The 15,635-nt window shown below is 33.0% G+C and overlaps 1 protein-coding gene across 1 annotated transcript; it reads right to left on the reverse strand.

Moving 5' to 3' along the window:
- Window positions 1-5,022: 5,022 nt before the first annotated feature.
- On the reverse strand, window positions 5,023-14,620 carry LOC114400374 (ultraviolet-B receptor UVR8-like). The gene is made up of 11 exons (XM_028362809.1): window positions 14,461-14,620; window positions 14,210-14,354; window positions 13,975-14,097; window positions 13,775-13,835; window positions 12,899-13,017; window positions 11,867-11,952; window positions 11,137-11,338; window positions 10,249-10,302; window positions 7,480-7,593; window positions 7,071-7,127; window positions 5,023-5,411 (listed from the first exon to the last, which is right to left on the reverse strand). The coding sequence occupies exons 1-11, from the start codon at window positions 14,487-14,489 to the stop codon at window positions 5,214-5,216; spliced, it is 1,188 nt and encodes a 395-aa protein (XP_028218610.1). The 5' UTR covers window positions 14,490-14,620; the 3' UTR covers window positions 5,023-5,213.
- Window positions 14,621-15,635: the final 1,015 nt, after the last annotated feature.

Raw genomic sequence — 15,635 nt, forward strand, 5'->3', positions numbered from 1 at the left:
CATCCAGAAATACGTCAGCCTGAACATCTGGCGCAGGGACCACTGACTCATCGTGCGCCGCAGTCACAGGGACTCACTGCCTCCGTGCGGATGCGGTAGGACGTCGACGCTTCGGAGCATCATCGAAATCATCACGATCTCCTCGGCCCACACCGCTGCCAGTAACGTGACCTAAGGCACGACCTAATCCTCTAGTCCTAACCATGATCTGCAAATGAGTACCACAAATTCCATCACTGATTTCATTCTCTCAAATTTCATTGGTCTAACGCATATAGACATTATGTTTTCTCAGGCACTACTTGGTAGAAAAAGGATATTCACTTTGAAATTAAGATATATGCATTGCTTATAAGTGACACTGATTTCGAAAGATGAGAGATTTGGGAAGCAATATCCCCTTCAAAGTTAGAATCAGACAAGTTGACATGCGTGAGTCTCACAAACCCACCAAAGCCAAATGACAAATGAGAATCATTAAAATCATTGAAAGCATGGTTAAGTGAGTGATTAAAATCATTGAAAGCATGGTTAAGTCACTTTAGGATTTTAGAAACTTTCTCATATGCTATTTCAGGATATTCAGATTGACCATATTTTGATGCTGACTACTGAGTCATTATCGTATTGGCAACATTATAGCCCTTTTGGAAAGATACAAGCTTAACCTCAACTAGTAGAATCCTCCTCTGCTCTCCCCTAAGTTTTGGGACAGCAAAGCACTATCACCCAATGCATGTTTAAGTATAAATTTTTCCTTCCTCTTGCATTTGGTTGACTCAATTCAATTACTCTAATGGTCACTTGTTGTTTTATCATATGTTTTAGTTATTAGAGAGAAACTTGCTGAGCTTTATGAATCTGAGAAACAATGGTCAAAAGCAGCTCAAATGCTTAGTGGTATTGACCTTGATTCAGGAATGAGGTCTCATAATTACTTACCTCCCATATTTATTTTCTTGTGTAAACTATTGTGATTATAATTCAGCCAAAATGTAAAATGTCTCTCTTTTACTTATTTGTACTTTCATTTACTTTATCAGGGTGATTGATGATGCATTCAGGTTGTCAAAATGTGTCCAAATTGCTTGTTTATATCTTGAGGTATTGACTTTTTTCTGCAATGAAATTTATATTTGATTGAAGTAGTGGCTATTGGGAGTCATAACAAGCCACACAAGAACATGAGTATCCATATCTATAATTTTTAGTCTTAAAGCATGCCCTACCTGCTCTTGTTCTACATCTGCATATTCAAGAAGGTAATATTTTTATAACTGAAATGTTTATGTTTCTGGTACTCTTATATAGCGGTTATAAGTTCTTCACTAGAGGCAAGGGCAAGAATGAAGAGGTACATAAGTTAACATCTATAGGAAAATGTTGGTATGAATTTTTGGGCTGCTTCTCACACTCTAGAACTTTCTCAAGAATTGAAGTTTGCCATGTCTTGTTGTAGATAGTTGCAGAATCAAACAAGGCTTGAGTTTGCTATAACATCTGCTAAGAAGTTGCCCTACTTGACTTCAGCTCTCTCAAGTTGTGATTTTTATCTTTGTAATAATGAGACTAATTTTAGTAGCAATATATGGTTTGGAATATTTGGATAATTTCATACAAGCACTAGGTATCTTTTGGAATTTTTTAAATGAAGAAAATTGTCAACATCTCAATATAATCATAATTCATGGTAATCAATATATATTATTTGGATAATTTCCTGAAAGAGGATATATCTATATATAATCATAATTCATGCTAATCAATCTATGTTATTTATCTATATGTCAACATCTCATTATTTACAACCAAATTGTGACTAAGGTCAAAACAAATTGTGACAACAATCTAATAAGAATGATCCAAATTATAGGCAATATTTACTCTTCTACCAAAGTAATACTAAACGTTCAAAAACAAATTCATCAAATATATCAACTACTCACGTTGTTCAGAGTTCAAACGAACACCTTGTGACAAAGAAATAGTCTTGATGAAGTAAGCTGCAAATTTCAGAAACAAAAACACACAAAATTCAGAGTTAGCAATTTTTAAAATGCAGATTCAGACAAGTTACGGATCAAGTTGATCCGTAATCTCCTTCCGGATCAACATGATCCAGAAAAGCTTACGGATCAACTTGATCCGGAAAATGTGTAACAAAATTTCCGAATCAAGTTGATCTGTAAGCTTTTCTGGATCAACATGATTAGGAAAAGCTTACGGATCAAGTTGATCCGGAAAATGTCTACACATCTTACGGATCAAGTTGATCCGTAAGGTTCTTTCAGATCAACATGATCCTAAACAACCTTACGGATCAACTTGATCCGTAAAGTTCACGTTCAATCTTATATTTTCAAAAAACGCTAAATATTACAAAAAAAAAAAAACAAAGTTAAGTATACTCTAACAAGAAATTGCTTGGTATAACTTCATAATTAAAAGGGCTAACATATTATTCTTTATGACATGTAATTATTTTTAAAAATAATGAATTAAAATTTATCAAATAACTATTTTATCAAATGTCTATAATCAAGAGGTGGATGCATTACCAAAATGAGCCAAGGCTTTTCTTAACCATTCTAAACCATTCTAACTACTCATCATAAGGCTTTTTATCAAATGTCTATAACCAGAGGCTTTTCTTAATGGTTTTTTTCTAACTAATAATTAAATTTAAATTTTAAAATGAGCCAATTTTTTTTCTTAATGGTTTTTTCTAACTACTAAATAAATTTCAATTTTCTCACAATTTATCTAATATTTAGCATTTTTAAAAAATTAACATTGATTGTTAATATAAATTAATAAATAAATTTCAATTTTCTCACAATTCATCTAATATTTAGCATTTTTAAAAAATTAAGATTGATTGTTAATATAAATTAATATATAAATACACATTTTCCAGATCAAGTTGATCCGTAAGCTTTTCCGGATCATGTTGATCCGAAAGAAGCTTACGGATCAACTTGATCTGGAAACTTTGTTTACACACTTTCCGGATCAAGTTGATCCGTAAGCTTTCCCGAATCATGTTGATCCGGAAGAAGCTTACGAATCAACTTGATCTGGAAAGTGCGTATACAAAGCTTACGGATCACCTTGATCCGTAACTGCCACTGTTGCAAACCACGCCGGCGAACTCAGCGTAACGATGCTTACCTCGACAATGCCGACGCGCGGAGGCAGCAACACCACCGTCAACTTGGCTGGGATGGTCAACACCCACGACGGTGCGGTCGCACAACGATACGCCAACGAAGAAGACGAAGATGCGGAACAAATAGGTTGCGCCTAATGACGACCATGGTTGAAGAAATGGGCTGCGCTGATGACAGCTAAGGTGAGGAAGAAGAAGCAAAACGCGGGAGGGAGGAGAATTCAGTGACAAGGAAGAAGAAAAAACAGCAAGGAAGAAGTGGAACGCAGGATTGGAAGGGAGAGAGAGGAGAATGAACAGTTTTTTTAAAATAATTAAGCCAGGGGTACATATGTCTTTTCCCCTTAAGTGTTGGGTGCACCTAGCATTACTCGCAAGAGACTCATGCATTAAATAAGTTGGGTTCACGTATTTAGAGTGTTCAATGTTATGGGTCATTCGCTCTGAGTTGATTCAAACCGATCTGAATAGTTTAGATTGGGTCATTTATGTATTTAGGTCAAAATCGATCCAAAATTATCAAAATCGAATTGAAATTATCAAAATCATTTATGTACAGGTTGGATCTCGAGTTTAGATTTATAGATCCGATCAAAATCGAGCCAAACTAAACAAAATTGATCAAAATTTATAGAGTTGTTTGATTTGGCTTAAAATACCAGTAATATTGAGACTCAAAGTGTTGGGACTTGGAACTTCTTAAGGTACATTGATATTTGTTTCACAATTTTTTCATATTTATTTTTTTGTCATGTTTATAATATTAATGGATTATATTTTAACAAATCTGGTTACAACAAATCTGGTTGTAAGAAAATAATTTGTAAAAAATAATTGTGATTCAAATTATTATAATAAATCTGATTAAAGAATATTTTATTTTAATTTGTATTAGTCTATTTTAGAATATTATGTTGATAGTATTAAATGAATCAATTTTACTACTTTCAAACATTTGATAATATTGTGTTAATTATATTGAATGTTTGTTCATGAATGAGTTGGATTAAGTTGAATTTCAAAAAAAAAATCATATCGAACCAAATCTATCAAATTTGATTGAATTAAATCATAAATTTGACCAAAACCAATCCAAATTAACTCACCAATACCCCTACGCATTTCTTTTTATAACTATTTTGATTCAAAAGTCATATATTTCAAATCATTCAAAGTTGTTTAAATTTAATTTTCTTCGATATAAATAATATTATTATATTAATTTTTTTTATCACATTATTTAAGAATAATTAATTTGCTTATTTAAAAATTAGATTCTGACAACCTAAAAATATAATTTTGTTAATCTATTTAAAGGTAAGTTTATTAACGTATTTAAAAGTTTTATTAACAATAAATTTAATTTCTCTATTACATTCAGAAAATACGTTTGAGCAAGGATGCACCCTTGTTTCATAAATTTTTCTTGTTTTAAAAATAATAAAAATTCTCTAATGGTAATAAAAGATATTAAACATTTTAAAATGAAGTATTAATGAAATTATTTAACTAAAAAGATATTTCTAAAGAGAGAAAAATAAACACTTGTAAAGAAAATTCTATTGAAGCCAAATATCAAAATCTTATAATTCCTAGGATATACGTGTAAGCATACTTCAAAATATGTATAATTATCCAAACAGATTTTAACTATTTCCTAAATTTATGATATCCATGATTTATGATTACCTAGAATCACCAATTTCTGAATATTTTTTTTCTCACTAAACATTTTCTACATGAGTCAAAATTTAACTCAGGTGATTGAACAAAATACGTGAATTATTGTAAATTTTTTTAACAGTCTTCAATTCCTACGAATAAAAAAAAAATCGCCTGCATGAATATGCAAATTAAGACCATCCAAAACCAAACCCCGTTACTATATTGATGAATTTTATGCTTGTGCCATATGCATGATTATACAAAGGCAAGATCATATCATGCAGAACGAGTGAAATTCCAGCACCTGAATTGAGTTCCAAATCAGTCATTAGCCTCATCCACTTTCCAGTTTCTGTTTTATTTAGAATTTGAGTCAATTTTAAGATTCATTTGATTTCCATTCTACTATTGCCAGGGTATGCCGGCCACCACAAGCAACTAGTTTAGCTATCCAATGTCCCTCAGTTGCAGTGCCACTGGGATCCTGTGGGGGAGGGAGGTCTATAGGTACCTCCATTGGTTGACCAGTGGTGACTTTCCTACCATATCCAAGACGTCCATGGTCACCTCTACCAAACTGCAAATAGTCAAGCACATAAATAATAGAATTAGATGACCTAAATATATTTTTGTTCTATGAAAGTATTGAGTTATTTCTGTTTTAAATTAGCCTCTACTCAAGTTTTACAAGTTTAGTCCTAAAAAATTACAAAGGCACTAAATGCATACTATTGTTAAATGTAGGGATCTATGAAGCTCGGAGACGGATACTGTGACACCTATAATGTCCAAAATATAGGACACCCCAACACAAATAAATAAATAAATATATATATATATATATATATATATATATATATATATATATATATATATATTCAAATATAGCATTTTCATATTATAATGAGTAAAAAAAAATACACTTGAAAACAGACACCATTCACAATTTGGGCTCAATGTTCCCTCAAGTTAAAATAAAAGGGATCTAGTCCATCCATCCATCTAAAAAACAAAAAGTGACAGTGATGACTTATATGGCATTTTGCCGTCAATCTATTACACATACATAAACTCAATATTAATATGACACGCACATAACAAGAAGTAAATTAATATCATACACCATCGGTTTCCATATGTGAAATAAAAAACAGAGTTAGCCACTCCTTTTGAAAGCAAAGGAAGTATGTAAGTCGGGAATGAGAAATGAAGAGAGCGGGAAGTCTGGGAAATATGGAAGTCATAAACTCTCGATTAGCAAGAAGAGTTGAGAGAACTGAGAAGTCAGTGCAACAGTGGGCAGCCAAAATCAAAAGGGTTTTATTCCAGCCAAGAGGAAATTAGGAGAAATAGAGAGCCATATGTGATAAGTTTCTGTCTTTCTAGTTTCTAAATTTGAGATTTGTCTTTTAAAAATTTCAAAATAAAATTTTTATACACTGAAGCCATGTCCCTTTGTGGCTGAAGTCATGTCAAAGCGGTGTCTTTAAGTGTCAGAGCCGCAAAAACATTATTTAATCTGACACCGGAGCTGAGTGTCGGAGACATGTCGTATTGGTGTCACAGTCGGACACGTGCTAGACTTGCAGACGCCCCAATGATGAGCAGTGTCCATGCTTCATAGGTAGAGATTATTACAACATAAAACTCATTTGTTTAATTTTCATGCACTCTCAGTCAATATAAAGGTTTGAGAAAATAGGTTACACATTGAGAGTGTAAAGCAATTTTAAACTATCATTCAATCACAAATACTCAAATATGACAAGTTTGTTAAGTTCTATAATAACTATCTTAAAAGTCATATCAACAGTGATTTTTGATTGGTTAATAGTGTATAATTACTTTACACTAATAGTGCGTAGCCATTAAAAACTATAAATTTTTGTACTATCAACCAATTGGAAATCACTCCAAGTACAATTTTTAAAGTGGTTATTATAAAAGACAACAAACTTACCTTACATGATCAAATGTGATTCGGTGACAGTGCAAACTATTATATTTTCAGTGACCAAAAACATGTTCAAGTCAAATGAAATCATTTAGAGATGGCAAAAATTGCTTCCAGAGATAGTGTTTCAGAAAACACCTATGTATGATTGACTCAGAGAAAGGCCAATATAATATTGGCCAATGGGTGCTGATAATAATCAATATCTTCAATGTTTTGAAGGATTCTATCATTCGACCAAATCACAGAAAAGACAACAAATATGGCAAAGAAAATACTTACAGAAAACATGTGCCCGTCCCGGGTTAATGCAACTGAGTGAGTACCTCCACAGGACACCTGAACCACAAACCACATATCCTCATCTCAAAAAATTATTAACTTTAGGCTACACTTTTCTTAATATTTTTAAAAGTTCCTGTTAGATGTCATGATTGGTATAGAGATATGAAGCAAACAACAATATGAATGTCAAAAAGGTTCATATGTGAAATATGTTGAATTATATTCTCCACAAGGGTGGTATTTCTTTCCCTGGTTTTGGATATTTTGGTTCTTCATTTTGGAGAATCAATGATGCCAAAGTGAGATTAAAGGCTAGAAAGTGATAATTGATGTTGTTACCCAGCCATGACACTGATGCTCCATACTTTGGTTAAATTGATAAAGAGTAGAAAGTAAAAGAGAATACCTGAACAATATCTTCTCCAGCTAAAAGTTGAACCTTCTGGGGTACCATTTTACTGCTCTTGTCACTATCACCAAATCCAAGCCTGCCATGCTCCCCCCTTCCCCAGCCATATACCTGATATAAATTTCAGAACAAAGATAACATTATAGCCAAATCACTGGAAAATAATACAAACCGAAAACCAGACAGATGGAAATAAAGTATTAAATATCAACAAAGAAACAGAAAAGGACTACTAAAAGGTATGACCCTCCTACTCCTTTACAACCCAGAGCCTACAGTTTCAGAGAGATAAAATTCTCTGTCCAAGCTTCATAGCCGAAAACTGATACTAAGAGTGGAAAAATAATCCCATCCAGTTGTTAAAATAAAAAATAAAAAGACTTGGATTGGATAGATCGTATAATTAAATGGATGAGTAACAATTCATTTTCTTTTATTTTCAAATTCAATGTGTTAGAATATAAGCTAGTTGTATATTTGTAAGAGTAGTCATGACAGGTGTAGAAAAGGTTGTTTTTAGTGTGTATTCTGAAAAGCCCAGGTTCCCTAGTCTGAACCTGTCTGTTCTTCTTTCTTATTGCACTCTTTCTGTTTTATATAGATATATACAATGCGTGGCTGAGTGAAGTAACTCAGCACTTCTCTAATGTAATGTGTATCTCAAACCCTTCAATAATGTAGTTCACTAAATTTAACACAATGAATCATCTAATTAACACTCCATGGACCACAATCAATCCAACATATTATTTTCATATTTAATTTTTTTAATACTCTCTCCATCCAAACTACCACAATCATGAATGAATTGGTTCAGTTTGGAATTGGATCTCAGGTCCAATATCTTTATTATAAAATTATATTAAAAATCTAAAAAAATAATATTACTCAGATAAAAATTGGCAACTATAGGAACAGGGACAAATATAGAAAATAACAACATTATGTACCCATTCAATATGTTTTTTATTTTTTTTTTAATATTATAATAATTTACAGTAACATATTACACTATATCCTCTTTCATAATGTTATTATTTTCTATATATATGTCCGACCCCCTATAGTTACCAATTTTTATTTCACTAATATTTTATCCTTTTATAAGATTTTCAATTATATCCTCTTTCATAATTTTTATTTCACTAATACAATATATATATATATATATTGGACCAATAAATCTGATTTCAAACCAAACCAATTTGTTCACAATTGGGATAGCTTAGTTCGAAGAGAGTGGAGAGAGAGAGAGAGAGAGAGAGAGAATTAAATATGAAAAAAATATGTTGGATTGATTTTGATCCATTAAATGTTAATTAGATGATCCATTGGAAATATTTAATCACAATCGTGAACTGATTTGGTTTGAAATTGGATTTATCAGGTCCAATATTTATATTATAAAAATAAATTGCATTAAAAATCTAATAAAAGGATAAAATATTAGTCAAATAAAAATTGGTAACTAAAGGGGGTCAGGGATATATATAGAAAATAATATCATCATGAAAGAGGATATAATGTTAATTAGAGGATGGATTGTTATTCATCCATTTTATTATATGATCCAACCCAATCAGATCCAAACCTTTTTTATCTTAACAATTGGATGGATTGGATTTTACATGGATGGATCATGGATAAATAAATAATTTTGCCACACCTAATAGAGAGTATTAAATAATTAAATGATTTATTATAAATTTAAATATAATTTTTTTAAATAATTTTTTATGGATGAATTGGATATCCATAATCCATCCATATGGATTGGATTTTTCAAATGAAATTTTATTAAATCAAAATGGATTAACGGATTATTCTTAATCCATCCATTATAATTTGACTAAAAATTTATCCAATCCATCCGTTTGCCAACCCTAACTAATACCAATAGAATAATGATCCCCTCCTTCCTTCTCCACTCTCTGCTAACAACTGTTTACCTAAATGTGACTACCACTTTTGCCAAATCAGTAAACTCCTTCAAGACTCTCCCATTTTGCCCTTTCTCTTCTGGCATATACCTTCCAGATTCTCTAGGCCTTGGATCTGGCCTATTAATCAATTGGCCTTGATTTTCCCCATGAGGTCTAACAAACAAGGCCATAAATCCACTGAGAATCTTTGGCACTATGAAATCAAATGAATGTCCTAAGCATATTCTATATTGCTTATCTGCATTCACTTACACTACTTACATCTCTGTCTCCTTTAGATTATACTTACAGTTACTTAAATTTGCAAACTAATCATCTGGCTTGATAGTTGGTCAGTGGCCACCAAAACTGAAAATCACAACCATTTATTTTATATTCACTCACATCCATATTTTATTTATATTTATTTTTTGCACTCCAATTGAATGGTGTTCCAGTAACATGCTACAAAACATGGGTGGATTAGTTAACTCTAGCAATAGGAGATCCAAGATATTACTATTTGCTGTTGGCTTTATGACAACTATGCTGAAACTCATATGCATAGATAATTTGCATCTCGTTGAAAAAAAAAGAAAAAGAAAAAGAAAAACTAAAATAGGAAATGTTTACCAAGCAGCTAATTCTTTAATGCAAAATCTGTTTCCAAAAATAATAATGTAGATATGGTTTCCTACTATAACAACTATTTTAAGAAGAAACAAGAAAATAAAAAATTTAAGCATATAGAGTTAAACACAGACTTCAAATATTTTACAAGGATATCTTGAAATTAAAATTTAAACCTAATAGATTCTACACACATAAAAAAGGAAAAGAGTACCTCTCCTTCATCTGTCAATGCAGTAGAATGCCATCCACCAGCTGCAATATCTACCTGGAGTTCCAAACAGATTTAATAAAAGAAATTAGATAATTCAAATATAATCAAAGATTCAAAGTTTTGAAGGGTACAGATACTTAATGATCCTCAACCCCTACCCTGAGAAATAACCCCATAAACCTAATGTAAAATAGAAAAGATGCTGTAAGTGTATATGAGTAACTAACTCTGATTAGTTTACTACTGTAGTTAGTTGACAGTTAGCTTTAGTTAGATTTCAGTTACAACTGAATCTCAACAGTATAAATATTGCTCTTGTAAGAGATCTCAGTGGCTTTTGTAATATTCTAAAATGCAATATACAAATCTCATTCTCTTAAATTTTGAGACCATCTCCACCACAGGTTCTTATTTTGATTCTTAAATTAAGAACCAGTTCTTACATTTTTTTGCCATTGGAGTCAGACAGTTCTTACATGTGTAAGAACCATATAAGAACCAGTTCTTAACATTATAACTTTATTTTTTTTGCACAAATCCATAGTAAACTATATTGAATGAATTCTTATATGCATACTTCCTTGTTTTTATGTGTTAGTGAGTAGACATGGAATTTCCTTCACTGTTATGAAGGTCACACAGCTTTCTATGAACAAAACTCTAGATAAATTACTTTACTTTCTTTTGCTAGGGCATCACAAAGAATCGACCCATTGCATCACTTGCTACAAAAATCAAGAATTGAGTTCCAAAAACCAGTTTGGAATTTCATATTCTTGGTTCAGGCAGAAATATGCACCAGTTTGTACATATGGCAAAATATATCATCCTGTCTGCTGACACAGAAGAGGAAATTAACAAGTTGATTTCAGAGAATGAGATACAAACCAAGGTAAGATCAGAAAGTCCTTGAACACGAATAGGTTGTGATCTAGGCTGAGTATCTCCAGTTCCAAGTTGTCCATATTCATTATTACCCCATGCCCATAAAGTTCCATCCTCTTGAAGAGCCAAATTATGAAATGCTCCAACAGCAATGAGCCTCACATTTTCAAGACCTTGAACCCGAACAGGGACTGAAATCTGTTTTCTATACGATAAAGCAAAAACATAGAAGTTAGCATAAAGTAGAAACTTTTTAGTTACCTAAAAGGCAGAAAAACATCTTAATAAGTAAATAAAGTTCATATTAAGATAATGCAATGCAGTATTATAAGGAAGACAACGAAGATGAAAATAATGGATCAAGCTTCACTATTTTATTTTTTTAGGTAGAAGCAGAGATGCCAAATTTTTGTGGCAAAGTGCAATCTACACTACAATTTGGAGCGTTTGGTTGTAACAGAATTCAAGTATCCTTAAGGAGGCTTCTTTGACACATCACTTGATTTGGGAAAGATTAGGTGTTTTTGCCATCTATTTGCTGTGAAGCACATGATCCTTTTAATGAGTTTTTACTAACAGATACATTTAGTGATTGGGAAGTTTTATCATGTTGACTTTGACTTTTTCCATGGTTGTTTTCTGTTTTGTTCTCTGTATAGGAGGAAGTTTTTTCTTTGCAATTCATTCCCTTAATCTCAATAAATTTATTCTATTAACCCAAAATGAAAATTACATGTCACCAGGCGGCCATGGCTGACCCCATGTCCAAACATGCCCTTCTCGTGTAAGTACCACTGAGTGAGTTCCTCCTGCAGCAACCTGCACAAGCAATTAGAAAAATATCAAACAAAGTAAAAACCATGGTATCAAATATGCAGATGATATATTTATAACAATAGAGATGTGGAGTTCCTACACAAACCCAAACACTGTAGGAATGTATTTATTGCACAATTAATTAACAGAAAAGAATCAAATTCAATTTATTGAGTAATGCTACAGTGGTTAAGGTCGTAACATCAATACTAATTACATGCCCTGCAGAGGCACCACATACATAACTAAAATGAAAAACTAACCCTACCTATGGGTAGAGCACATCTCATAAATTTAACCTAAAAAGTACTCAAATTAAGTATTTAAAATAAAAATTATTAAGAATGGGTCAACTAGAAAAATTATAGATTTAGAGGTATATTGCTTATTGGAGCTTAACCCATTTTAGTTTGAACATGCCTCACAGGGCCTTGCATGTATCAGTAAGCAAAAAAATCTCAGATGTATCCTTTGCTTTCCAGCATATCAGAAGCTGTAATTTGATCTTCAGTTGTGAAATATAAATACAGTACTTTTTCCCTGTGATAACTTCTAATAAATGAGTAAAAGCAACTTAAACATCTGGAAACTAAATCATTGGCAAGTCCGATGTTCTACTAAATTTACAAATTTCAATGGAATTCTATAATAACAACAACAAAGTTACAAGGATTAAAAGCAGCCATAATGTCCTGTCAAGGACAATCTTGAAAATTCCATTCACATCGAATTCCTTTTTTTATGGTTTCACTTAGAGTTCACCAAAAGGATGATGATCCAATAATTAAAGGTAGATGAAGACTTACATAGGAATTGTAGTTACATTAAAAACTAATGATTTGAAGAAAAGAAATATGCATCTAACATTAAAGATTGGCACAGAAACAAAACAAAGGCAAATCATCTTTGTTCCATCATAGCATGCATGGCAATGGAATACATAAACTACCTGCCGAACAACAAGCTTAGGAGCACAGCGCTGAGGGATCTCTATATCTCTCCTTAAAGGTCTACCAGTGCCATCCTTGCGCTCGGGTTCTTCGCCACACTGCCCGTATTCATTTCCACCTGACATCAATTATGTTTGCTCTTAGAAGTTTGACAATACATACATCAACACTCTTTATGGAATTTTGGAGAGCTAAAAGAAACAAACAAAATATAGCATTCCACCCAATCTTCAAATTTGTATCTTAACATAGATCGATAGTTATCAAGTAAATGGTACAGGTATGCAATTCGTAAGGGTGAGAAGAAGTTCATCACTTACAAGATTTTCTTTAAAGAGAATCTAGTATGCAGTAACTATATTATGACACTGATTTTGAGAGAACTTTATAACTATAAATATTATGAGCAATGTTTCAAAAAATGGTCACTGGTCGTGATTCTGGCCACAACATCAAGGTTTTCAGAGTTTCTGTGACCTCAATTCGACTTCAATTGCGCCCACATCACCCACAATTGTCCAAAATTTCCCGCTACATCAAAGATTGCAACAAAACCGCGACCACAGTTGCAATTTAAAACCTTGATTTATGGCACTTATCTCATTCTTTAAATTATGTATTGCAACCAATTTTGTCCAAAAGGTCATTCAACTAATAAGCATGCAAAACATTATAGAGTACAAAAGAGAAAATGAAAGAAGGGCATAAAAGAAGGGCATATGGCATTCAAAGCGAAAAATGAGAAGACACTTTATTATGTTTAATGACATCGCCACTTTGGACTATGCCAATTCTAATAATCATAAAAATTTGTAATAGAGAAAGAGAAGCAAAAAAGGATGACGGTGTGGACTGTGGAGTGAAATGAGCAATACCCCAAGCATAAGCTCTGCCCTGATCATCAACGGCCAAACAGTGCCACCCCCCAATAGCCGCCTAACACAACAACAAATAACACAAGTGAATCATCAAAATCATCAATACTCACATAATAAGTATACCATCAAACATAACAGCAAAGGTATAATAAGTATAACAATTATGAATTGAAGATAATGAATGAATGAATGAATACCTGAACAATTTTAACACTGGAAAGAGCCTTGACCTGGCTGGGAGTGTTCTCAGTCTTGTTCTCAGACTTGGTCTCAGCAGGGTGCCCAAGTGTGGCCCTTTGGTTCCAACCCCAAGTGAACAACTGCAAAAAATAACCACCACCCCACCAAAAAAAAAATGAGATTTTGAGCGATACCCACGATTTTTAAGAACGAATTGAATAAGAAAAATAGAAGAAAAAAAAAGGAAGATACTTTGCCGTCGTCAGCGATGGCGAGGGAGTTTCTGCTGCCGGCGACGACGGAGCGAATACGGTGGGGCTGGAGGGCTTTGACGAGGCAGACCCATTCTTTCTCTTCGTTGCTTCCGATTCCTAGCTGACCATCTTCACCAGAGCCCCTGAAAATGAAGTGAAGAAGAAACTTGAGTGAGTCAGTGCAGAAAAAGAGAGAAAAAATGGTGATAGTGTGTGTGTGCGTGTGTAAGAGAGAGAAAGAGAAGAAACCAAGCAATGATGTGTGAGTGAGAATCCATGAAGGTTGGGACTGCGGAAGAAAAAGAAAGAAGATTTGATTATCGAACACTGCGTGGGGTTCACGAGTGAGTGCTTCTTTTCATTTTTAAGGATGCGAAAAACTCAACTAAACCCACTACTGCACTTTAAATACTACAGATAAGGATGGGTTAAAATATGTTTATTTCTTTGAAATATAATTTGTCAATCTTTTTTGTTCCTTATTTATTTATAAAAACATATCTCATTATCTCATGTGATTTTTATTATTATTAAAAATGGTCTCATTAGTTCTTTATTTGTCTGCGAATCATTGAAGGTCGAGGTCGAGGCTGGCGCGCAAATCCTTCAATAGTGAGGCACCGTGCGAGACGAAAGTTATACGAGGTAAGCACGGTAAGAAACTAATTGGGATCTTTAGATATTTTAAAAAATTGAATCAATGGTTGAGAATTTTCTTTTTCTTTTTCTTTTTTGTTTTTTCTTTCTCTTTTTCCTCATCTATTATCCTCTGCACATCTCGCCTTCACCAACAATGGATTTGGATTTTTTTCTTCTTATTTCCAAATCTAGTTGGGACTCTGTAAGGATTGGTGGTAGGAGGTCGATGATTTGTTACCGTTTTTCAATTTCAATAGGGACGTTCGTTGCCCATGACTTTCTTCTTCACGATTATCCAAATCTCGTTTTTTATTTGTTAAGGCGTTTTCAATATGAGAGTTTTTCTTATTTTTTTGTTGTTGGTTTTCTTGATCTGTATCATGTTGTATTTCTCGATCTAATTATTGCACTGGCTAGCACAGGTGGTGGAGGTATGACCACAACCAAACATCAATGAACATAAAGCTGAGAGAGAGGATCAAACTCGGAAAGAACAAAAGAAAAAGGAAAAAAGAAGAAAAATTATCAACCATTAGATTTTAAATAAATTAATCTGACGGTAGATAATATTTGTGAAATATTACTTTCGCACCGTGCAACCCCTTCCAAAGCACAATCTCACACCGTGCCTCGCTGGCTGTTAGGGGTGAAAATAGGTCAGGTCAGGCTTTAAAAGGCTTGAGTCTAACCTACGATTAATTTTTGAGGCATGAGTCTGGCCTATAGTCTAACATTCTAAAAAAATGACAAAATTGTCCTTACTTGATTTTCCTCAGATCAAGTTG

The sequence above is a fragment of the Glycine soja genome, chromosome 19, assembly GCF_004193775.1.
Source record: "Glycine soja cultivar W05 chromosome 19, ASM419377v2, whole genome shotgun sequence".
Classification (NCBI taxonomy): domain Eukaryota; kingdom Viridiplantae; phylum Streptophyta; class Magnoliopsida; order Fabales; family Fabaceae; genus Glycine; species Glycine soja.